General features: G+C 58.1%; 1 protein-coding gene across 1 annotated transcript; it reads left to right on the top strand.

The window, feature by feature from the left end:
• Positions 1–214: 214 nt before the first annotated feature.
• DRC11L (dynein regulatory complex subunit 11 like) lies at positions 215–15,282 on the top strand (the record flags this gene model as incomplete). Its single annotated transcript, XM_082846873.1, is given in 25 exon segments — positions 215–231; positions 596–709; positions 2,256–2,562; positions 3,445–3,564; positions 3,854–3,943; positions 3,947–3,973; positions 3,977–4,039; positions 6,131–6,202; positions 7,605–7,798; positions 8,360–8,444; positions 8,911–8,946; positions 8,949–9,041; positions 9,773–9,845; positions 10,240–10,272; positions 10,275–10,342; positions 10,989–11,072; positions 11,166–11,224; positions 11,834–11,916; positions 12,072–12,179; positions 12,826–13,025; positions 13,471–13,551; positions 13,823–13,918; positions 13,921–14,002; positions 14,369–14,607; positions 15,175–15,282. Coding segments are annotated over 25 exon segments (2,532 nt in total).
• Positions 15,283–17,262: the final 1,980 nt, after the last annotated feature.

Here is a 17,262-nt window from a genome sequence, read left to right as displayed (position 1 = left end):
GGGCTACACAGGTCTATTCTTCAAGACACAAAAATGAAAGGCCCAAACCAGCTTCTAAATAGCCGATTGGGATCTCTAAGATGTTTTTATTTCCCCCTAATGCTTTCTTCCCCTTAACTTCAGAACAAATTGGTGAGAATGCTTTGAGACTCCTAACTTTTCTTTCCCACTTTTATTTTGAAAAATCTCAAATCCATAGAAAAAAATTGCAAAGATGTACAATGACCACATGTATGACCTGCACCTGGATTCACCACTTAACACGTGGCCACATTTGCCTTTTGCTTCTCATTCAGCCTCTGAGGCACTGGGGTGAAGGGGTGGGGTTTAGTGAACCGTCCAAAATCCCTTACGTTCCCTTTGTAATTTCAGCTTCTTGTACTGAAAAGGCTCACTGTAATGATGGCTGAAGTGTGGCCCTACATACTTCACACGTGTTTCTTCCTATGTCAAGCCTACCGTGGAGATGCTGAGAGATGAGAACAAATTATCCACACTTTGGTCCCACGGCCAGAAAGGGGCAGGCTCGGGAGACGTGGCCCAGGAACCTCGGCTCTTCCCCACTCCTGCTGTGTTTCACACCTTGCCACTCAAGGTGTGATTCAGAGGCCAGCGGCATCTGTGACGCCGGGGACCTTGTTAGAAATGCAGGATCTTGGCCCCAGCTCGGAGTGCAGAATCGGACCCTGCATTTCGACAACATCCTCGGGTAATTAATTTGCAGGTGCATTATGCCTGAGAATTCCTCTCGGGCTGCTCTTTGCTGCTGCCTCTCTCCTCCCACTGTCCTTTGCCCCATGCCTTATATATAAGTGACATATGACTTATGACTTATTCATAAGTCCCTACTGGACACTGAGCTAAAAGATCACCCCAGCTGCCCAGGGCCAGGCTGCTGCTGTGTTTCGTATTTTCCAAAGAGCCTTCTCATGAGCCTGGAGCAGTGATGGGGAAACCCACAGAGGGCTCAAAATGAGCCCCAAACACCACGAGTCCCACCCACTACTCCCAATGTCATTCTTTACGAGGGTATAGCTTACTCGAACCAAGTGAACTACTGTCAGAGCCCAGGGAAACAAGCGTGCTTGTGCCCTCACTTTAAGGGGGAAGAGTGGGGAATTCCCTGGCGGTCCAGTGGTTAGAACTCAGCGCTTTCACGGCGGCCATGTGCCTGGTACAGTAACATACGAGAGAGAGTAAGTAGGCTCGATCTGCAGTAAGGAATACAGGGTCTCCAGCTGAGAGGTACAGTTGGAGTAACGCCTTTAGGACTGCTATCTACCTAGAGCCTCCCAGTTTACAGGGTGACCTCAGATGAAGCCCATTCTTTCATCTGATGCTCACGAGGCAGGTAGCCACAGCTGACCCACACTCTGCCCTGGTCAAGGCTTGCTAACAGGGAGCCGGTGTCCCCAAGCATGCTGCCTCCATGACATCCTCTAAGTGTCCCCTGGTCTTGTACCTGCAGCCCCCTCCCCTCGCAACCTTAGAACTTTGGGACAATGGGACAGAACTCTTAAAACTGGGCTCTTCTGGCTTTGCAGGGTAGAGTCCGGGTGGAGCCACAGTTCTTCGGATTCCAGGACCAGCTCACAAAGGGCAGTGTGAAGAGTGAGCACCACAACTGAAGGGTGAGTGAAGTGATGGGAGAACAAAGAGCAAAGTGCGTCCCTGGCTCTCAGGCTGGGGTTACTGGGCGGGGAGAAGGCCTGGTGGGGAGAGGGACCCCTGTGTGGGCCAGTCCCGGCTGGGCCCCAGACGTTCACACAGCAACCCTGCCCTCCCCTGCCTGTGGTCAGGCTTCCCTTGGACTATTAATTCCAGAACCAGGGCTCTGCTCTGGGGAAGGGACCCTTCTCTACACTCATCCCTCACCCCCCCTTCCCGCCCACCACCCTAGACCGTTGCAGCATCCCGGGGCTGCACCTTCACCTGGAGGGCACCAGCTGCAGACTCCTTAGCAGGAGCCCTAAGGGCCGTGCCCATTCTCCATCCTCCTGGCTTATCCCCAGGGACCCCAGTCCCTCACTTTCTCTAAGCCTCAGGGGGTGCTCACTGTAACTACCCTCTCACTCCCCCTGAGGGCCCCTCACTTCACTGAACTCCACCTCGGGACTGTGAGTAACCTTAACGTCACACCTTCTGGAACCTCGACTTCACAGTCCTCAAAAGCCTCTGTGGAGCCCACCTCCCCTACCAGCCGGCGCCCCTCCTCTGGGGCTCAGAGCATCCCTTGCTGGCTACCTCCTCTCCAGAGCTTACCAGCGCCTCTGGGACTCCTCCCACCTCATCTTGCAAGAGCTGTTGGGCCAAAAGCAGCCCCTGCTGGAACCCATGCCCCACCGGGAGCGGCAGTCCTTCCAGTACAGGCTCTTCTCGCTCTACCTGTACTACCTGGGGCTGCTGCGCTGGTTCGACACCCTCTATGACCAGATGGTGCAGCGACGGCTGCTGGACGGCATGGCGGGCCGCGTGCTGGAGCTCAAAGACGATCTGGTTCGCGTGGACCTGTGCAAGACCCACTGCCTGGACCAAGCGCTGCAGGACTTAAAGCTCACCCCGGTGGGCCGGCTGCGGGGAGAACCATGCCCGTGCCAGCTGGGGTCGGGGACTGGGGGTGGGGGTGACCTGGACCTCCTGCAGGTACCCCTGGCATTGGGACATCTGCAAGGGAAGGAGGGCAGGGCAGATCAGAGGATGGGGTTTGGGAAGTGCATGTAGGTAGTTGAGGGGTAGCCGGAGAGTCAGGCTGGAGGCTCTGCCTGGCTGGGAGGACCCATGAACTCAACTGCAGGGGATTGGTGAAGAGAGTCCCCCAGAGGCTTGTTCCTCAAAGCGTGGTCGGTGGGCCAGCAGAACCAGCATCGCCTAGGAGCTTGTTAGAAATGCAGAACCTCTGGCTGCACCCCGAACCCCCTACAGTATTCTGCACCTGCGTTTTCACAAGACCCTCAGGCGATGTGTGTGCACCAGCAAGTTCCAGAGCACAGAGCTTCTGCACCGGCCTCCAGTCCGCCCCAAGGTCATGGTTCACTGGTCCACGTCCAAGGCAGTCTCCAAGTTTCCCCAGCTAGCTGCATCAGACTCAGCTGTGGACTTGAAAGAACAAACATTCTCCAGGCCCTGCCATTCTGCTGTGGTCAAGGCCTAGGAGCCTGCATTTTAAGAGATTCCCAGTTGATTCAGGTGCACAACCAGGATTGGGACCATTGCCCATTACCTACCACGATCCTACAGAATTCAACTCTGGCCACATGGTGGGGGTGAGGGAAGAGAGGGATTACTCTTGGGGGGACCTGCCCATAGCCTGGACATTTCCCACCCCAGAGCTCTAGGATGGAAGAAAAGAGCCCCAGTGTCTGTGTGTACAGCTGAAAACGGTAAGGGGTTGGCCAGATGGTCTGGATTTTTATTCTCATCTCCCTCTCCCCTGTTGCCCCAAAGGCAGACCTGGAGGTTCCAATTCCCAAATACTTCCAGCTGGCGCGGTCCAGCATCCTGAGGGAGCGAGAGCATATGCTGGCAGAGCTCCTGTCCAGACGAGAGCCAGTGTTCGCCGAGGAGGTAAGTCAGGGAGACGCCCTCAGGAACAGAGCTGCCACCCTTCAGGACACAGAGGCCCTGCCCTGAACTTTGCCCACCTCTGGGTGCTCTCTGGGTAATCCCTGGCCTCATGGCTGCTCTTATGCTCCTTGTAACCTTCCAACACCAAGGTAGAGGGACAGGACTTGTGCACCTAGATGCTCTGGGAAAACCTTACCCCCGGGATGTCTTTTGGGGGCTGGTCTCCCAGCTGCCCGCCTGGATGCAAGCCCTCCCTCATTTCCTCCTCCTTTGCCCCTGCTCTGGCCAGAGCTTTCCAATATTACCCCAGACGGAGGCCATAATCCTACTGCAAAGGGCCGAGCAGGCCAGGCAAGGCAGGCTTCGAGCCACCTTCATGTGAGAGATTCGGAAAAAGGAGGAGGGAGATTGAAAGATTCGGGAGGAAGGGCGGCCCAGGTTCAGTCAGGACGAAGCAGCGATCATCATACAGAAGGTAACCCCCCACCGCCCTCACCCCCACCCGCCCCACACCCAGGAGGAAGGTCAGGGTAGAGTCGCTTCCTCCAGGAAGCCTGCCTGGCTCAGCAATTGATGACAGAAATGTAGGTGCTTGGACTCTGTTGCCCCATGACTAGATATTAAGCTAGAGACCTTCATCAGTCAATAAACATGTATATTATTTGTTTATTATTTATTCTACATCTTATCCCCAAAAGGACTTAAAGTGGAATACCATAAAAGCCCCCAAAACAGAAAGACCATTAAAATTAGGGGAGAAAGGGAATTCCCTGGCAGTCCGGTGGTTAGGACTCCATGCTCTCACTGCCAAAGGCCCAGGCTCGATCCCTGGTCAGGGAACTAAAATTCCACAAGCTGCACCGCAGCCCAAAAAATTAAAAAATAATAATAATACAAAAATAAAAATAAAAAAATTAGGGGAGAAAGATCCATAATCCAGCAGCAGAACAGAGTAGACGATCATTCCAAAAACTTTTAAGACTGTTAAAAATGAGTCCCTAACATGTATCCTGAGCCTCCTGAGGCAAAAGGAAACATGATGAACGAAATCGAGAACGGATGAGGTCCCGGTGTCTTTGGGGTCTGTGCCACCTGGGCTCACCCTTTACGTTAATCACACCCCATCCCACCTGACTACAGAAAACCCAGCTCTGTCTCTAGATTTCTCCGTGCCTTCCTACTGTCCTGGCGGGCGTGACTCTCCCGTGTCACCTGGCAGCCCTGCTGTCTGCCCTGGCGCGGGGGCGTGGCCTCTCTAGCATCCCCCCAAGGGTGCTGTTAAGCCGGCTCACTCTGGGCCGTAGTGGTTACCAGCTTGACGAGATTGGAGGCTGCCTAGAAAACTCCAGGGCAGAAAGGGCCCAGGACTGCTGACCTAGGGCTGCTGGATCTTTCTCTCTTAAATCAATCTCCTCTCCCATCTTCTCTCTCAAGTCCCAGTGCCTCAGAAGCGTCTGTTTCCTAGTCCAATACAGGAAACTTAGAACTCTTTCCCCCCAAAATGCAAAAGCAAACCAATCAACAAACAAGCAACAGCCCTGAGAACAGACATCCTCTCCAAATGAGGTAGATTTTTAGGTTATAAATCAGTATGCAGAGAACCCCAGCCTGAGCTCCCTGTATCTGGGTGACTGTACCCAGGTCCGGCTGCCCCATGGATGAGCAGGGGGTCCTCGCCCTCAGGAAGCGTGGAAGCAAGCCTTTGGAGAAGGAAGGTCAGCCCCAAAGCTAGAGCTTCCCTTCCCCCTGAGAGCCAAAGCAAGTCTCTTGTCCCTTTTGTCAGACATCAAGGGTGTGGAAACACTGCGTTCCAGGCCCCGGGTTCCCCACTACACTCATCAGAGGCCCTTAGTTATCGGGGGCCTTTCCCGTGCTAGTCACAGGAACAGGAGGACGAAGTGGGACGGGGGCCTGGACGCAGAGCCTGCTCACCGAGGCGCTGTCTCAGCGACACTACCAGGGCGACGCCATGGCCCCCTCTGCCCAGCACCCACCCTTCACCCCATGGCACTGGGGTGTCCACGGGTCCGAGAGTGGCCGGCAGCCTGGGAGAGAAGCATTGGGTGAGGGGTCAGGAAACCTGGCCCCGGTCTCGGCTCTGCACCGAACAGCCCTTGGACTTGGGAGAGGCCATGTCCCGGCTCTGGCCTCAGTTTCCTTGTGTCCAAGATGTAGGGGAGCTGCACAGTTCCTACAGCGCCCACGTCTATGTGCCTGGGTGGAATCAAGCATTTCTTCCAAATGCTGGGGGGATTCTGAGAAGTGAGATCAGGGAGGGCTTCTCGGCGAAGGTGGTACTTGAACTCTGATTTGTGCTTCAAAAGATACAGCAGGTTAGAGGGTGGAGATGAGAAGGAGGGGATTCCGGGGCATGGGGTGCTGAGGGGACACAGCCTTGGAGCTGGACACCTTGGGTGCGGACGGGCCCCACCCCGCTCTGGGCTGTCCCTGCTCAGGGGGGCAGTTGCCAGCGAGCTGTCCTCTGGAGGTGCCCTCCCCAGAGCTCTGCCCCTCACATCTCTGCAGAAATGCAGTATGGGGAGTGTCTGGGCCCATGTATCCCTGGGTGTGGAAAGATTACCAGCAGAGGAAACGCACTCAGCAGGACCGGCGGACGGAGATGGAGTTCATCGGCATGGTGAGTGCCCCCCTCCCCGGCCCTATACAGCCCCTTCCTGCCCACACCTCCGTCCACTCAGGACTGGGGTGGGCATGAGCGGAGGGGGGCCAGGCTGGGGCCAGTGTCCCTGGTTGAGGGATCCTTCCGGGTTTGGTTGAGGGAGAACCACGAAGCCACTGCCAGGCCACATCCCTTTCCACCCCTCCCTCTCTGGAGCCCTTTGGAAGGAATTCACACGTGAGGCGGCGTGAGGGATAGTAGCCCCGAACATCTGGACCCCTGCTCCATGCCCCCAGCTGGCAGGAGAGGCTGCAGTGAGTGGGTCCCACAGAGGGAGGCGGCCGCAAAGCCAGTGGGAGCACCGCCAAGGCTCTTGCAGCCTCTGGGAGAAGCACAGGAGGCCGAGTTGGGATGAGGACACACCCCTTTCACACCAGAGTGGGCCACTTGCTCTGGGGGCCCCAGACTTGCTTCTCCTCTGCTCTGCAGGCAGGATGGCTAAGTCTGAACAAGGTGCCGGGAGCGTGAATGCGCGTGCCGGGGAGTGTGGGCGGTAGGGGTGCGCGTGTCCAGGCAGGGTGGACAGACCCCGCTCCCTGAACCTCGTCTGTCCTCTGCTCTGTGATGGTCTGCCCCCAGCTAATCTCTGCTGACTTAGGAGAGCAAGGCCATGATAGAGGTGAGAGGCCTGATCCCTGAGAGGGGGCTTGGCCATGGGCAGAGCCTGCAGAAGCCCAGCGGATAAAGGCTGATGGGGAGGGCCATGGGCTGGGGGGGCAGAGGAATCAGAGACAAGGGCTGGGATGGCTACTCCAAGGAGGGCGGACGGCGGCTTAGAAGGAGGGAGGGGCCCGGGTGGCAGCTGCGTGGGAGTGGAGGTCCGAGCTCACTGGGGGGCCGGAGAGCTAGACCCCCAGGAGGCCAGAGCAGGCAGAGGGAGGCCGGGCTCGGGCCTTGGCGGGGCAAGGGCAGGGGGCCACGGCACGGCAGTGGGTGAGGAATGAGCCCGGCCGCCCGGGCCCATCAACATGTGAGCTCAGCGTTTTCAGTAATTGTCTCTGCGCGGAGTGATATTTAAAATACATTTGGGAGCCAATGAGGCGGGAAAGTGGCTGCGAGAGCGGCTGCCGGGCGGGGGGCGGGGGGTGCCGGGTGGGGGGGGGCCCGGAGGTTCACAGGGGAGGGTGTGCTGGGGGGAGCGGGCAGCGGGGCCGGCCCGGATGCATCTAGCAAACTCATTATCAGAGTAATTTACGCAGACGAGTTTCAGGCTCCAGACACAATTTCTCCTGCTGCAGGCATGCCCGCTGTTCCGTGTGGGTGTGTACGCGAGGCCTCGCCTGTGCGGGGCTGTGTGCCGGGGGCCGGGCCTCCCCACTCCCACCCCTGAGCCCCTCTGTCTCCCCGTCCACGTCCCCAGCTCCCCTCGTCCAGCCCGGCGGAGCAGTCGGGCGTCATGTCCCAGGCCAGCCTCGGGGGGGATGTCCGGAGACTCCTCCAGACGGAGAAGGAGTTCCAGTCGGCCGTGGTGAAGACCCACGATGCCCTCAGGGAGACGGAGGGGCCCGACATGAAAGAGAAAATGAAGGGGCAAATCCGACAGTGGTTTATCGAGTGCCATCAGCCTCAGCTGACCCAACCCTGAACCCTTCTTTCCTTCCTCATCCCAGTGTTGAACCCTACTTCTGTTTTGTCCTTTGGTCCAGATTGGATTCTCTTCACCATCCCCCCGACACGCTGCTGACACACTTGGTTTAAACCTGGGGCCCCCAGCCTACAGGAAGAGCGCCACACGTGACTTCCCATTCCCCAGATGGCAGAGAAAATGCCAGAATAAGATGGGAAAAGCATCCAGGGACGCCCCCTGACTAGTCCCCCCGCTCTATTCTGTAACTCTCCACTCCTTCCCTCTCTCCCTCTATCTCCCGGGTCCTTCATCTTTCTCCATCCTTCCCTCTATCCATCTATCCATTCATCCACCCACCCTTTCTGCCACCCATCTATCTAACCATTCATCAATCCATTTATCCTTCTGTTCCTCCACCCATCCGTCCACCCATCCATCCATCCACCCATCCACCCATCCATCCACCCATCCATCCACCCATCCACCCATCCATCCATCCACCCATCCACCCATCCATCCGTCTCTCCAACCATGTTACGTTCATTTAGTGCCTTTACTGGCCGATTCCCTGATTATCCAGATGAGTCTTTAGGTGGATCCTACCTGATCTTTGCAGACAAGACTCCAGAACAGGTACCGTGGAGCTGGGGATAGAAGACTTTCTATGGTAGGTGCAATCTGAGGTTACAGAGAGTTCTGGGCGTAAGCTGAGGGTGGCAGGGGGTGAGGCCACCCTCAGTAGAGGCAGACGTGGTGGAGGAGATGTACGTAGCCAGTGTGATTGCATGGGGAGGAGGGGATACCCAGAAGAAGCTGGAGAAGGCTTCTTAGCCAGCGAGAGGAAACATGTCTGGTGAGAGCACCATGGCTCCAGGCCCCTGTGGACTGGGAGAGCAGCAGCTCTGAGCAGAGCACTCCCTCAGTTGCACCCCTTTCTTCCTGGACCCCAGTCAAGTGTCTGGACTCTCAGTGCCTGGATCCCACCAGTGACGCTGGGCCTTTGGAGTCCTGGGTCCACCCCTAGCTCAGGCCCTTGGTTCTCTTGCTCCTATCAAATCCCTGTGGTCTTCTCTGAAACATCTTCCCTTGTTTGTCACAGTTGAAAATGGAACTGGAGGTGCAGGTCCAGGAGAGCAAAAAAAAAAGGACAAAAAGAAAAGTAAGGGAAAAGAAAAGGAGAAAAAAGAGAAAAAGAAGAAGAAAAGGAAGGGAGAAATGACCAGGAAGGGGGTAAGGCACTGCCTGGACTCATGGACCAGGTGGGCAGGGACAGAAGCTCAGAGAATTCCCAGGGGGAGGCTGGTCCTGGGAGAATCAGGGCCAGAGTTTGTGATGCGTAGAGGTGAGGGAGTCAAAGCCGAAGGATGGGGGACTTCCCTGGCAGTCCAGTGGTTAAGACTTCACCTTCCAATTCAGGGGATGTGGGGTTGATCCCTGGTCAGGGAGCTAAGATCCCACATGCCTCGGGGCCAAAAAACCCAAAACATAAAACAGAAGCAATATTGTACAAACCCAATAAAGACTTTACAGATGGTCCTCATCAAAAGAAATCTTTAGGGCTTCCCTGGTGGCGCAGTGGTTCAGAATCTGCCTGCCGATGCAGGGCACACGGGTTCGAGCCCTGGTCTGGGAAGATCCCACATGCGGCAGAGCAACTAAGCCCGTGCACCACAACTACTGAGCCTGCGCTCTAGAGCTCGCGAGCCACAGCTACTGAGCCCATGAGCCGCATCTACTGAAGCCCACGTGCTCTAGAGCCTGTGCTCCACAACGAGAGAAGCCACCGCAATGAGAAGCCCGCGCACCGCAAACGAAGAGTAGCCCCCGCTCACCGCAACTAGAGAAAGCCCGCGCGGCAATGAAGACCCAACACAGCCAAAAATCATAAACAAAAATAAATAAATTAAAAAAAAAAAGAAATCTTAAAAAAAAAAAAAAGCCGAAGGATGTTTCTGTTCTAGGAAGCAGATACGATGCTGAGAGTACTGCCCTCCAAACCCATCCCTGTGATTAATGCCGGACACGAGTACACAGGTGAGAGAGGAGGGACTGGGGAAGAGTGACCAGGCCTGTGGGGTCTTGGGGTGACCTTGGTCCTGGGGACAGTGGACCTGTGCCATGTATCATGAGGTGGCAGTGTCAGAGTGTGGGTGTGGAGGCCGAGGGGAGAAGGCCAAAGGGGAGAGGGGTGTGAGGTGTGATTCCCTGGGTTGGGGGCATTATGTGTTTGGGTCTGAATCCTGCGGCCACAGGCCTTGGGATCAGGCCTTGGTCCGTGGTCTGGGTGGAAGCGTCAGGCAGCTCGGTGAGGAGAGATGGACCAGCGCGTGTGTACGCACGTGTGAGATTATTTGTGCATGTGGGTGTGAGTGCGTGTGTGCACCTGGAACCCTGACACTCCGTTGCACTCCAACCTCTCCACGGTCAGATCTGTGGAAGAACCGGTTTGATAGCCTACATCCCAGAGTTTTGACTGTGAGATCCTCCAGGTAGAGAAGAGGAAGGAAGTGGAGCAAGAGACCAGCCTCCCGCCCGCCACCCGCTGCAGCATGCTCTACGCACTGCCTGCCCTGCGCAGTCCGGGCTCCGTCTGGTCCATCTCGGTCCCCATCCTCCTCTGCCTCTCCTTGGTCACCCTTTTTCCCTGGGGTGTGGATGCAACCCTGACGTGAGGGAATGGGAGTGGCTCTGAGCCCGGGGTCACACCCTCCACCCTCCTCACTGACACTTTGAGGGCTCCCTGAGGTGTGCCAGCCCTGTGCCGCGCACTCTGGAAGCATCCACTCACACAATCTTTCCAACAAAGCGTGAGGCAGGCCCCGTGATTTTCCTGACATTATATATGAGAAAGCTGAGGCTGAGAGGTCATGAAATTGCTCAAGGTCACACAGACTTTAAAGAGTGGATCTGGGGCTGGAACTGAAAGCTGACCGACTCCATCTTGGGGGCTCCTCCCCACACTAATGCCAGCTGAGAGCAAGGCTCAGGCGTGAGGTGTGAATCAGAGTTGGGGTGCAGGGGCTGAGGGTTCCAAAAGAACGACCCCTTGCCCCGCTGCCTTCACTGGGCTTGTCTGGCTCTTCCCTGAGGTGCCCTCCACCCCGACTCAGTCCTCACCCTCCTACCTGTCCTCTCCAGCCCCTGGTCGCCCCATCACACCCCCTGCTGTCCCCCCAGGTAAATGAGCTGATGCATCAGGAGCTGAAGAGCCTCCGGCTGGCCGTGGTCAGGGAGGAGGGGAGATCTACGAAGTCTCCGAAGACAAGATGAGGGGCCAGGGCTGGCACAAGGAAGGGCACACGCCAGGGAGGCAAGGAACAGAAGACAACTGCCTGTGTGTTTGCTTTCAACCAGAAAAAGGTGGGCAAGAAACCTGAGAAGAAGAAGAAAGAAAAAGATCTGACCCCAGACAGGTAGCAGACCCTGCACTTCACCAGGGGTGGTGGAGCGAGCCCTGGCCCAGGACAGATCTGACTTCCAGTCCTGGTTCTGTTGCTGTGTGACCTGGGGAAAGTCACTTAACCTCTCTGATCCCCTGCCCTCATTAACCACGTACCTACCCTACCAAACTCACGGGATAGCTGTGAGGATAAAGCAGAAGCACAAAAAAGTGCTTTGAAAGTGATGACGCAGAGCTTACCAGAGGTCGCTTTCTACTCACTTCTCTGGTGATGCAAGCCCACTGGTGCGGCTGCCTTAATGGCCGTCCCTCCCAGGAGCATGTACATCTTCAATGTGGTTTCTAGGAAGAGGGCCATGTGTCACCCACACTGGGTTTTTAGAGGGAGGGTCTCGGAGGGCTCTGGTCCTTCTCCACCCCGCTCAACCCCCAGAGCACCCACCTGGGGCAAACTGCCTTCTGGGCCAGTGGGCCGGTGTCGGGCCTTTGGAGATGGCTGACGACAGGACTTTGGACAGGAGGGCTCCCTACCCCCTCTCCTCATGCCTACAGCACCGCCCCAACCCATCTCTGTGTCCCTTTCCCTTTTCCTCGGGGCCCCCGCTGTGCCATCCTCTGCCAGGTCTGTGGACTCCCTGTTTGAAGAACTCATCATCTTTGGCCTTCTACAGAAGTGCGAGACACCGGCTTTGAAAGACTGTGTTGGTGAGAGCCCTCCGCAGCGCCTGCTCCCGAGGTTAAGGAATGGTGCCCCTGGCCATGGCCTTCCCCGCAGCCGACTGCCACCTCCCCAGGGACCCTTCTCCTCGCGTGCCCTGCCCCAGTGGGTGCCACTCACCAGCGGGCCACCTGTCCCCCAGGTGACTGCTTCTGTCTTGGATCGACTCTGAATTTGGCAAACAAGCTGCCTATGCCTTCCCTGTTTGACATACGACAGAACGTGGCCTTGTATGGGGTTCTGCGGCTTGGTGAAAGGCAAGAGCCAGTGCCGGGCAGGTGGCTCTCGGGGAGGCTGGGTGCAGGGTAGGGTGGCCGAGGCAGGCGTGTCCAGCCTGGGCTTCCTAATCCCAGTGCCATGAACTCATGTCGGACTCCCCCTGCCTTCCCCGGGCCCCGCTGGAGGTCATACCCCAACTGGGCTGTCCTGGAAGTCATGTGGGCCCTCGACCTGCTGAGGGGCCACATTTCCAGCCCCTCGCTCAATCCCAAGTGACGTCCCATAGTCTGTCCCATTCCCCGAAGACCAGCCCCCCACCCCCTATAAACACCAGAGGCCGGATCTTTCTGAAGTGGTTTGTCACGTGCCCTTTAATTCCATCCCTTCAAAATCCAGGAGTGAAAACAGATGGTATAGGAAGCAGAAGGGCCATTGGGAGGAGGTGGAGGGCTTTCTCCTGACACCGCGTGTAGCTCTTTGGAATCATGGTTGCTACACCGTTGGACTTCCTCCAGGGCGCCTCCCACAGAGGGCATGCCTGGGGCGTTGCCCACACCCTAGGCGAAAGCAGTGCTGCCAGGACCCGAACCTCGTCCTGCCCAGCCTGGGGCCTTTGGCCTCACCTGACACAACGTCTCCACCCCTGACCCCCTGCCGGCCCCTGTTTCCTCTCTCAAACTCCCCAGACATACACTCCGTGGCCCCCCTCATCTGCTCCATCCTCCTGGTGGGCCCCTCGGGCATGGGGAAGAAGTCGCTGGTCAAGGCCGTGTGCACGGAAACCAGTGCCAACCTTTTCGACCTGTCACCTGGCAACCTGCAGGGCAAATGTCCCGGCAAGACCGGGGTGCAGACGTGGGTGTATATCGTCTTTAAGGTCTGGGTCCCCGACGGCATTTCTACTTCTCAGACTGTGACAACAGAGCAGGGTGGGCTCAGGAGGTCACCCAGCTGCCCGGTTGGTGTAGTTTCAGGAGCTGGTGAGGTCTCCCTACCAATCCCTGCTGGAGGCTCGTGGATTCCTGAAGCCCCAGGGATGGAGGAGGTGAGGGGAAGTGGGGAGAAGAGTAGTTTCTTCTCATGGCAGAGATGAGGCTGCACACGTAGCCCCCCGAGCCCGGCGAGGGCAGGGACTCTGCTGTGATGATATGATGGGTATACAAGGAGCTGAGAGGTGGGGTTCGCAGGATGTGGGAAGCGAGGCTGGAGCTCCGAGGTCCGCCATTGCTCGAGGCTGGCCCTGACCCTGGGTTGGACCAGATGGGGAGGTGACCCTTCCCCAGGGACAGCTAATGTCAGTTTTCTATTCTCTGACCTGTCAGGTTGGCTCGGTACCTACAGCCCTCTGGATTGGGAATGCGGAGAAGAATTTCTATAAGCGAGTCCCAAAAAAAGACAAGGAGGTGAGTGAGGGAGCCTGGGCAGAGCCCGTGGGCGGGACAGGCAAGCGTGGGCTTGTTCATGTCACTCCAAACCTCGCCCGCTGTGAGGCCTTGGACAAGTCCCCTGTCCTCCTCCTGCCTTGTTTCCTTATCCTTAAAGCAGGACTGACAGCCCCTCCCGTCTGCCCCACCAGGGTCCATGTGAGGCGGATCGTGGGCACGTGCCCTGTGAATTAGAAGCCTGTATAATGTCACTGTGTCCCCACCCACCTCCCCTCCTTCCCCAGAGCATATGGACCCCAAGCGAATAAAGAAGGACCTCACCAAAGCCCTGCGACTGCTGAATCCTGGAGACCGTGCAAAGCTGATCGGGACCACTGACCTTCATCTCGGCAGGTGCCTGAGATGAAGGGGCTGTGCCGCACCTACGAGCGGATCCTCCTGCCGCGGCCCGATTATGCTTCTCGCTGTGGTGAGGCCCTGGGACTTGGGGACGGGCCAGAGAAGGGGTCGAGGGGCCACCCCTGCTGAAGCTCCCCGCTTCTTCCCATCCCCACTGCTCTGAGGCCTCACCTCCACAGCCAGGGGTTCTGGAAGTGTCACTGGATAAGCGGCCCTGCGGTCTGGGTCCTGGCCTGGTTCTGTAGACACGGGCAGGCCACTTCAGCCCTTGGAGTCTCACTTTCCCAGGTTAAGAGGGGAGGCTGACCCTTACCTTCCTGGGAGGAGAGGCGCTGTTGGACGTAGGAGCGCCCTCCAGAAGCACAAACTCTTTCCAGATACAGACAGAAGCGCCCACTGCCTCTCCCTGCCCCGTGTCCTCCCCCCACGCCCACAGTGCTCTGGAAGCATATGATAGAGGCCCAGGGGGTCCAGGTGACCCAGAGCCTGGACATCAGTGCCCTGGCCAAGGTGTCCGATGGCTACACACCTGGCTGCGTTCTCCAAGCCATCCAAGCAGTGCTGACGGAACGGCGGCTCCTGCAATTGTCCAAGCGGCCCCTGGTGGCCTCAGAGATCCTGCGGCACCTGGCGAAGCTGGACCCGGTGTACAGAGAGGAGGAGGAGTCCCTGGAGGTGGGGCTTTGGGTGGGGATGGGGTGGGGGGAGGGGTAGGCGGGGAGGAGGGCTGAGGGCTGGCACCAGTTAGGGAGTCGGTCCTCTGAAGCCCCAGGCTCACAGCCCACTTTGGAGCCCCCCCTCTGCTCCCCGTGGAGCTCAGCTGAGAAGGGAAGAAGAATCAGGAGAAGGACAGGTGGGCAGGGCTGTCTCACCTGGTTTCCTCGACTTGGGGGGAGGGGGGAGTCCGAGAGCGGCACCTGCGTATTGGGAGCCTTGGTTGGTTACTGCACCAGCAGCTACTCACGTCCCCACCTCTGAATCCCTTCCCACCCCCAGGGATGGCCGTGGAAGCACGGAGAGAGGGCTGCAGGGCAGGGGAGGGGGGCTCGCCCCTGACAGTGGCTGGCACGCTGGCCTAGAGTATTTGGTGAAGAGCAAGGGGAACCACGACTCTAGCAGGACGCAAGGACCCCAGAGGAGAGCTGAGGACACAGACCCGTCTAAAGGGAAGGGCAGGGCCAGGGAGCAGAGCTGAGGGTCAGAGCCAGTGCACCTACCGTTCCTCCTCTGCCTCCAAACCAGGACCGGTACTTCAAGACCCCACTGGGCGAGAAGAGGATGAAACTCATCAAGGACCAAGACGCCGCCGAGGAAGCCAAGCTGGCAAAGGAGGAGAAGAAAAGGAAGTGATGCTGAGGCTGGAGTGCCTGAGATTAGCGATGGGACGGTGCGGGGGGGACCCCACAGGCGAAGGGGCCAGGGACAGAGGGATAAACGGCCAGACGGCGCGGGCACCTGCTCTCTTTGCCCATCTCCATGCTTCCCGTCCCTGGCTCTGTGCCCCTGCCCACACCCAGCCTCTCCCGACCTCCCATCCAGACCCCACCTGGGTCTTCACCTCCTGTCATTCTCCTGTCCTGTCTCCCCAGCTCTCTTCCTCCTCGAGGTATTTCAGGGAGAAAAACAAGAAAAGAAAGACAAAGGGAAAGAGGAGAGAGGGGAGAGAGAAGGTCTGTAGTAAGTATGGAAAAAGAAAAAAGCCAGCGTCTGGGCGCCAGTGGACCCTGGTTCTAGCCCCACTTGGCACGAACCTCCTGTGGTCTTGCACGGTACTTTCCTGTCTCTGGACCTCAGTTTCCCTGCCTGCGGAGTGAGGAGAGGTTGGATCCGCTAACCTACAAGGTCCCTTCTACTCTAGGGTTTGGTTATTTCTACAAGAGCGTCTGGGAAGTCGGGGAGGTGAGGGCTCTGGGGCAGCGGTTGGGTGGGGTGAAGTGGGGAGAGAAGGTTCTAGGGAAAAAGGCTGTAGGGAAAGGCAGGCGTTTGTGGCCACAGCAAGGGCTGCGGGTAGATCCAGTGCCTTCTATGCGAATGCTCCACCGCTTTCCTCTGGACACCACCCCTCCCCCCGCACCTGCCCAAGCTCTGCACTGCTTGCTCTGACCCGCGGGGGGCTGCAGGGGTTGCAGCCTCCTGCCCCTGGTGGAAGTCCACCCGCGGGCTCCCCTTGTTGTGGGAGCTGGAGTCGGGGAACTCGGGGAGCAGGGGACAACCATGCCACCGAGGGCTGGGAGCCCCAGACTTCTCTCCGAAGAAGCCAGGTAAGGAGTGTGTGAATAGAGGTCAAAGCGTGTTCTACGTGTCATGAGAGCCAGGTGAGGGGAGACCGCTGGGTTGGTGCAAGGAGGCCCTGTGCTGGGCAGTGGTCCCCAGGGGCTGGGTGTTGAATGTCCTTTCTCCCCTGTCCCCTTTTCACCTCCCCAGGTGGGAGTAGTCTCACCATGCATCCTCAGGTGCCCGAATGGGCAGAGCCACTTCCTCCTCACTCTCCAGGTAGCGATGCCACGGGAGCCCCTGGGGCCACCCAGGGAGAGGGGGGCCAGCACCGAGGTGGGCTGCCTGGAGGCCAAGCCCTCTTTCCCCTGCACAGAAGCCCGTCTTCCAGAGAACCCCTGGAGGGGATTCCTCACAGAGTAGGGTGTTCTCTGCTGTTGGTCCCTGCTGTCCCCCTCCCTTGCATTTGGAAGTGGGAAGGTGTGGGGCTAATTGGTGGCATTTGGGAAGGCAGGAGAAATTATCTGGTACCCACGCGCCCTCCCTCTGGGATCAGAGCCCCAGCCGCTGGAGGCCAGCGTGGTGAAGTACAGGATAGATGAGAACGAGGGAGAAAAGGGCAGCTTGAAAGCCCCATCCGCCGTCCCCACCCCCACCCCTGCAACAAGGTGTCACACCTTGGCCGAAGCCCTCCCCGCCTCTGGGCTCCATTTTCCTTTACCTCTGAAATTGTGGATTGGACACCAGGTCTGGGTGGTCCGTTCAACCCTGCTGCATGCAGCTCAGGGTCGGAGGGCTCCACCCGAATTCCCAGCCCCAGACTGACGCCTCCTTCCCTGCCGCTGACAGCTAGGATGTCCGGGCTATTCAAGGGCTATTTGTGGCGTGGCCTCTGTGTGCTCCCTGCCCCTCCCACACCGGACCTGCGCCTGGCTTGGGCCCAGCACCTGCCCACCCAGTCCGCCAGCGGCATCGCCCTGTGTCCTGCCGCTTGGGCCCTCTCTCCCTGAAACTGGCCATGCCAGGGAGAAGGAGCTCCCCTCCCCACTGGGGACACCGTCTGGGGTGCCTCCGTTCGGCCTCAGCCTGCCGGGTCTGGGGTCCCCGGTCCTGCCC

The sequence above is a fragment of the Leucopleurus acutus genome, assembly GCF_964270905.1.
Source record: "Leucopleurus acutus genome assembly, chromosome: 9".
Taxonomy (NCBI): Eukaryota; Metazoa; Chordata; class Mammalia; order Artiodactyla; family Delphinidae; genus Leucopleurus; species Leucopleurus acutus.
This window is presented reverse-complemented; position numbering and strand designations above follow the sequence as displayed.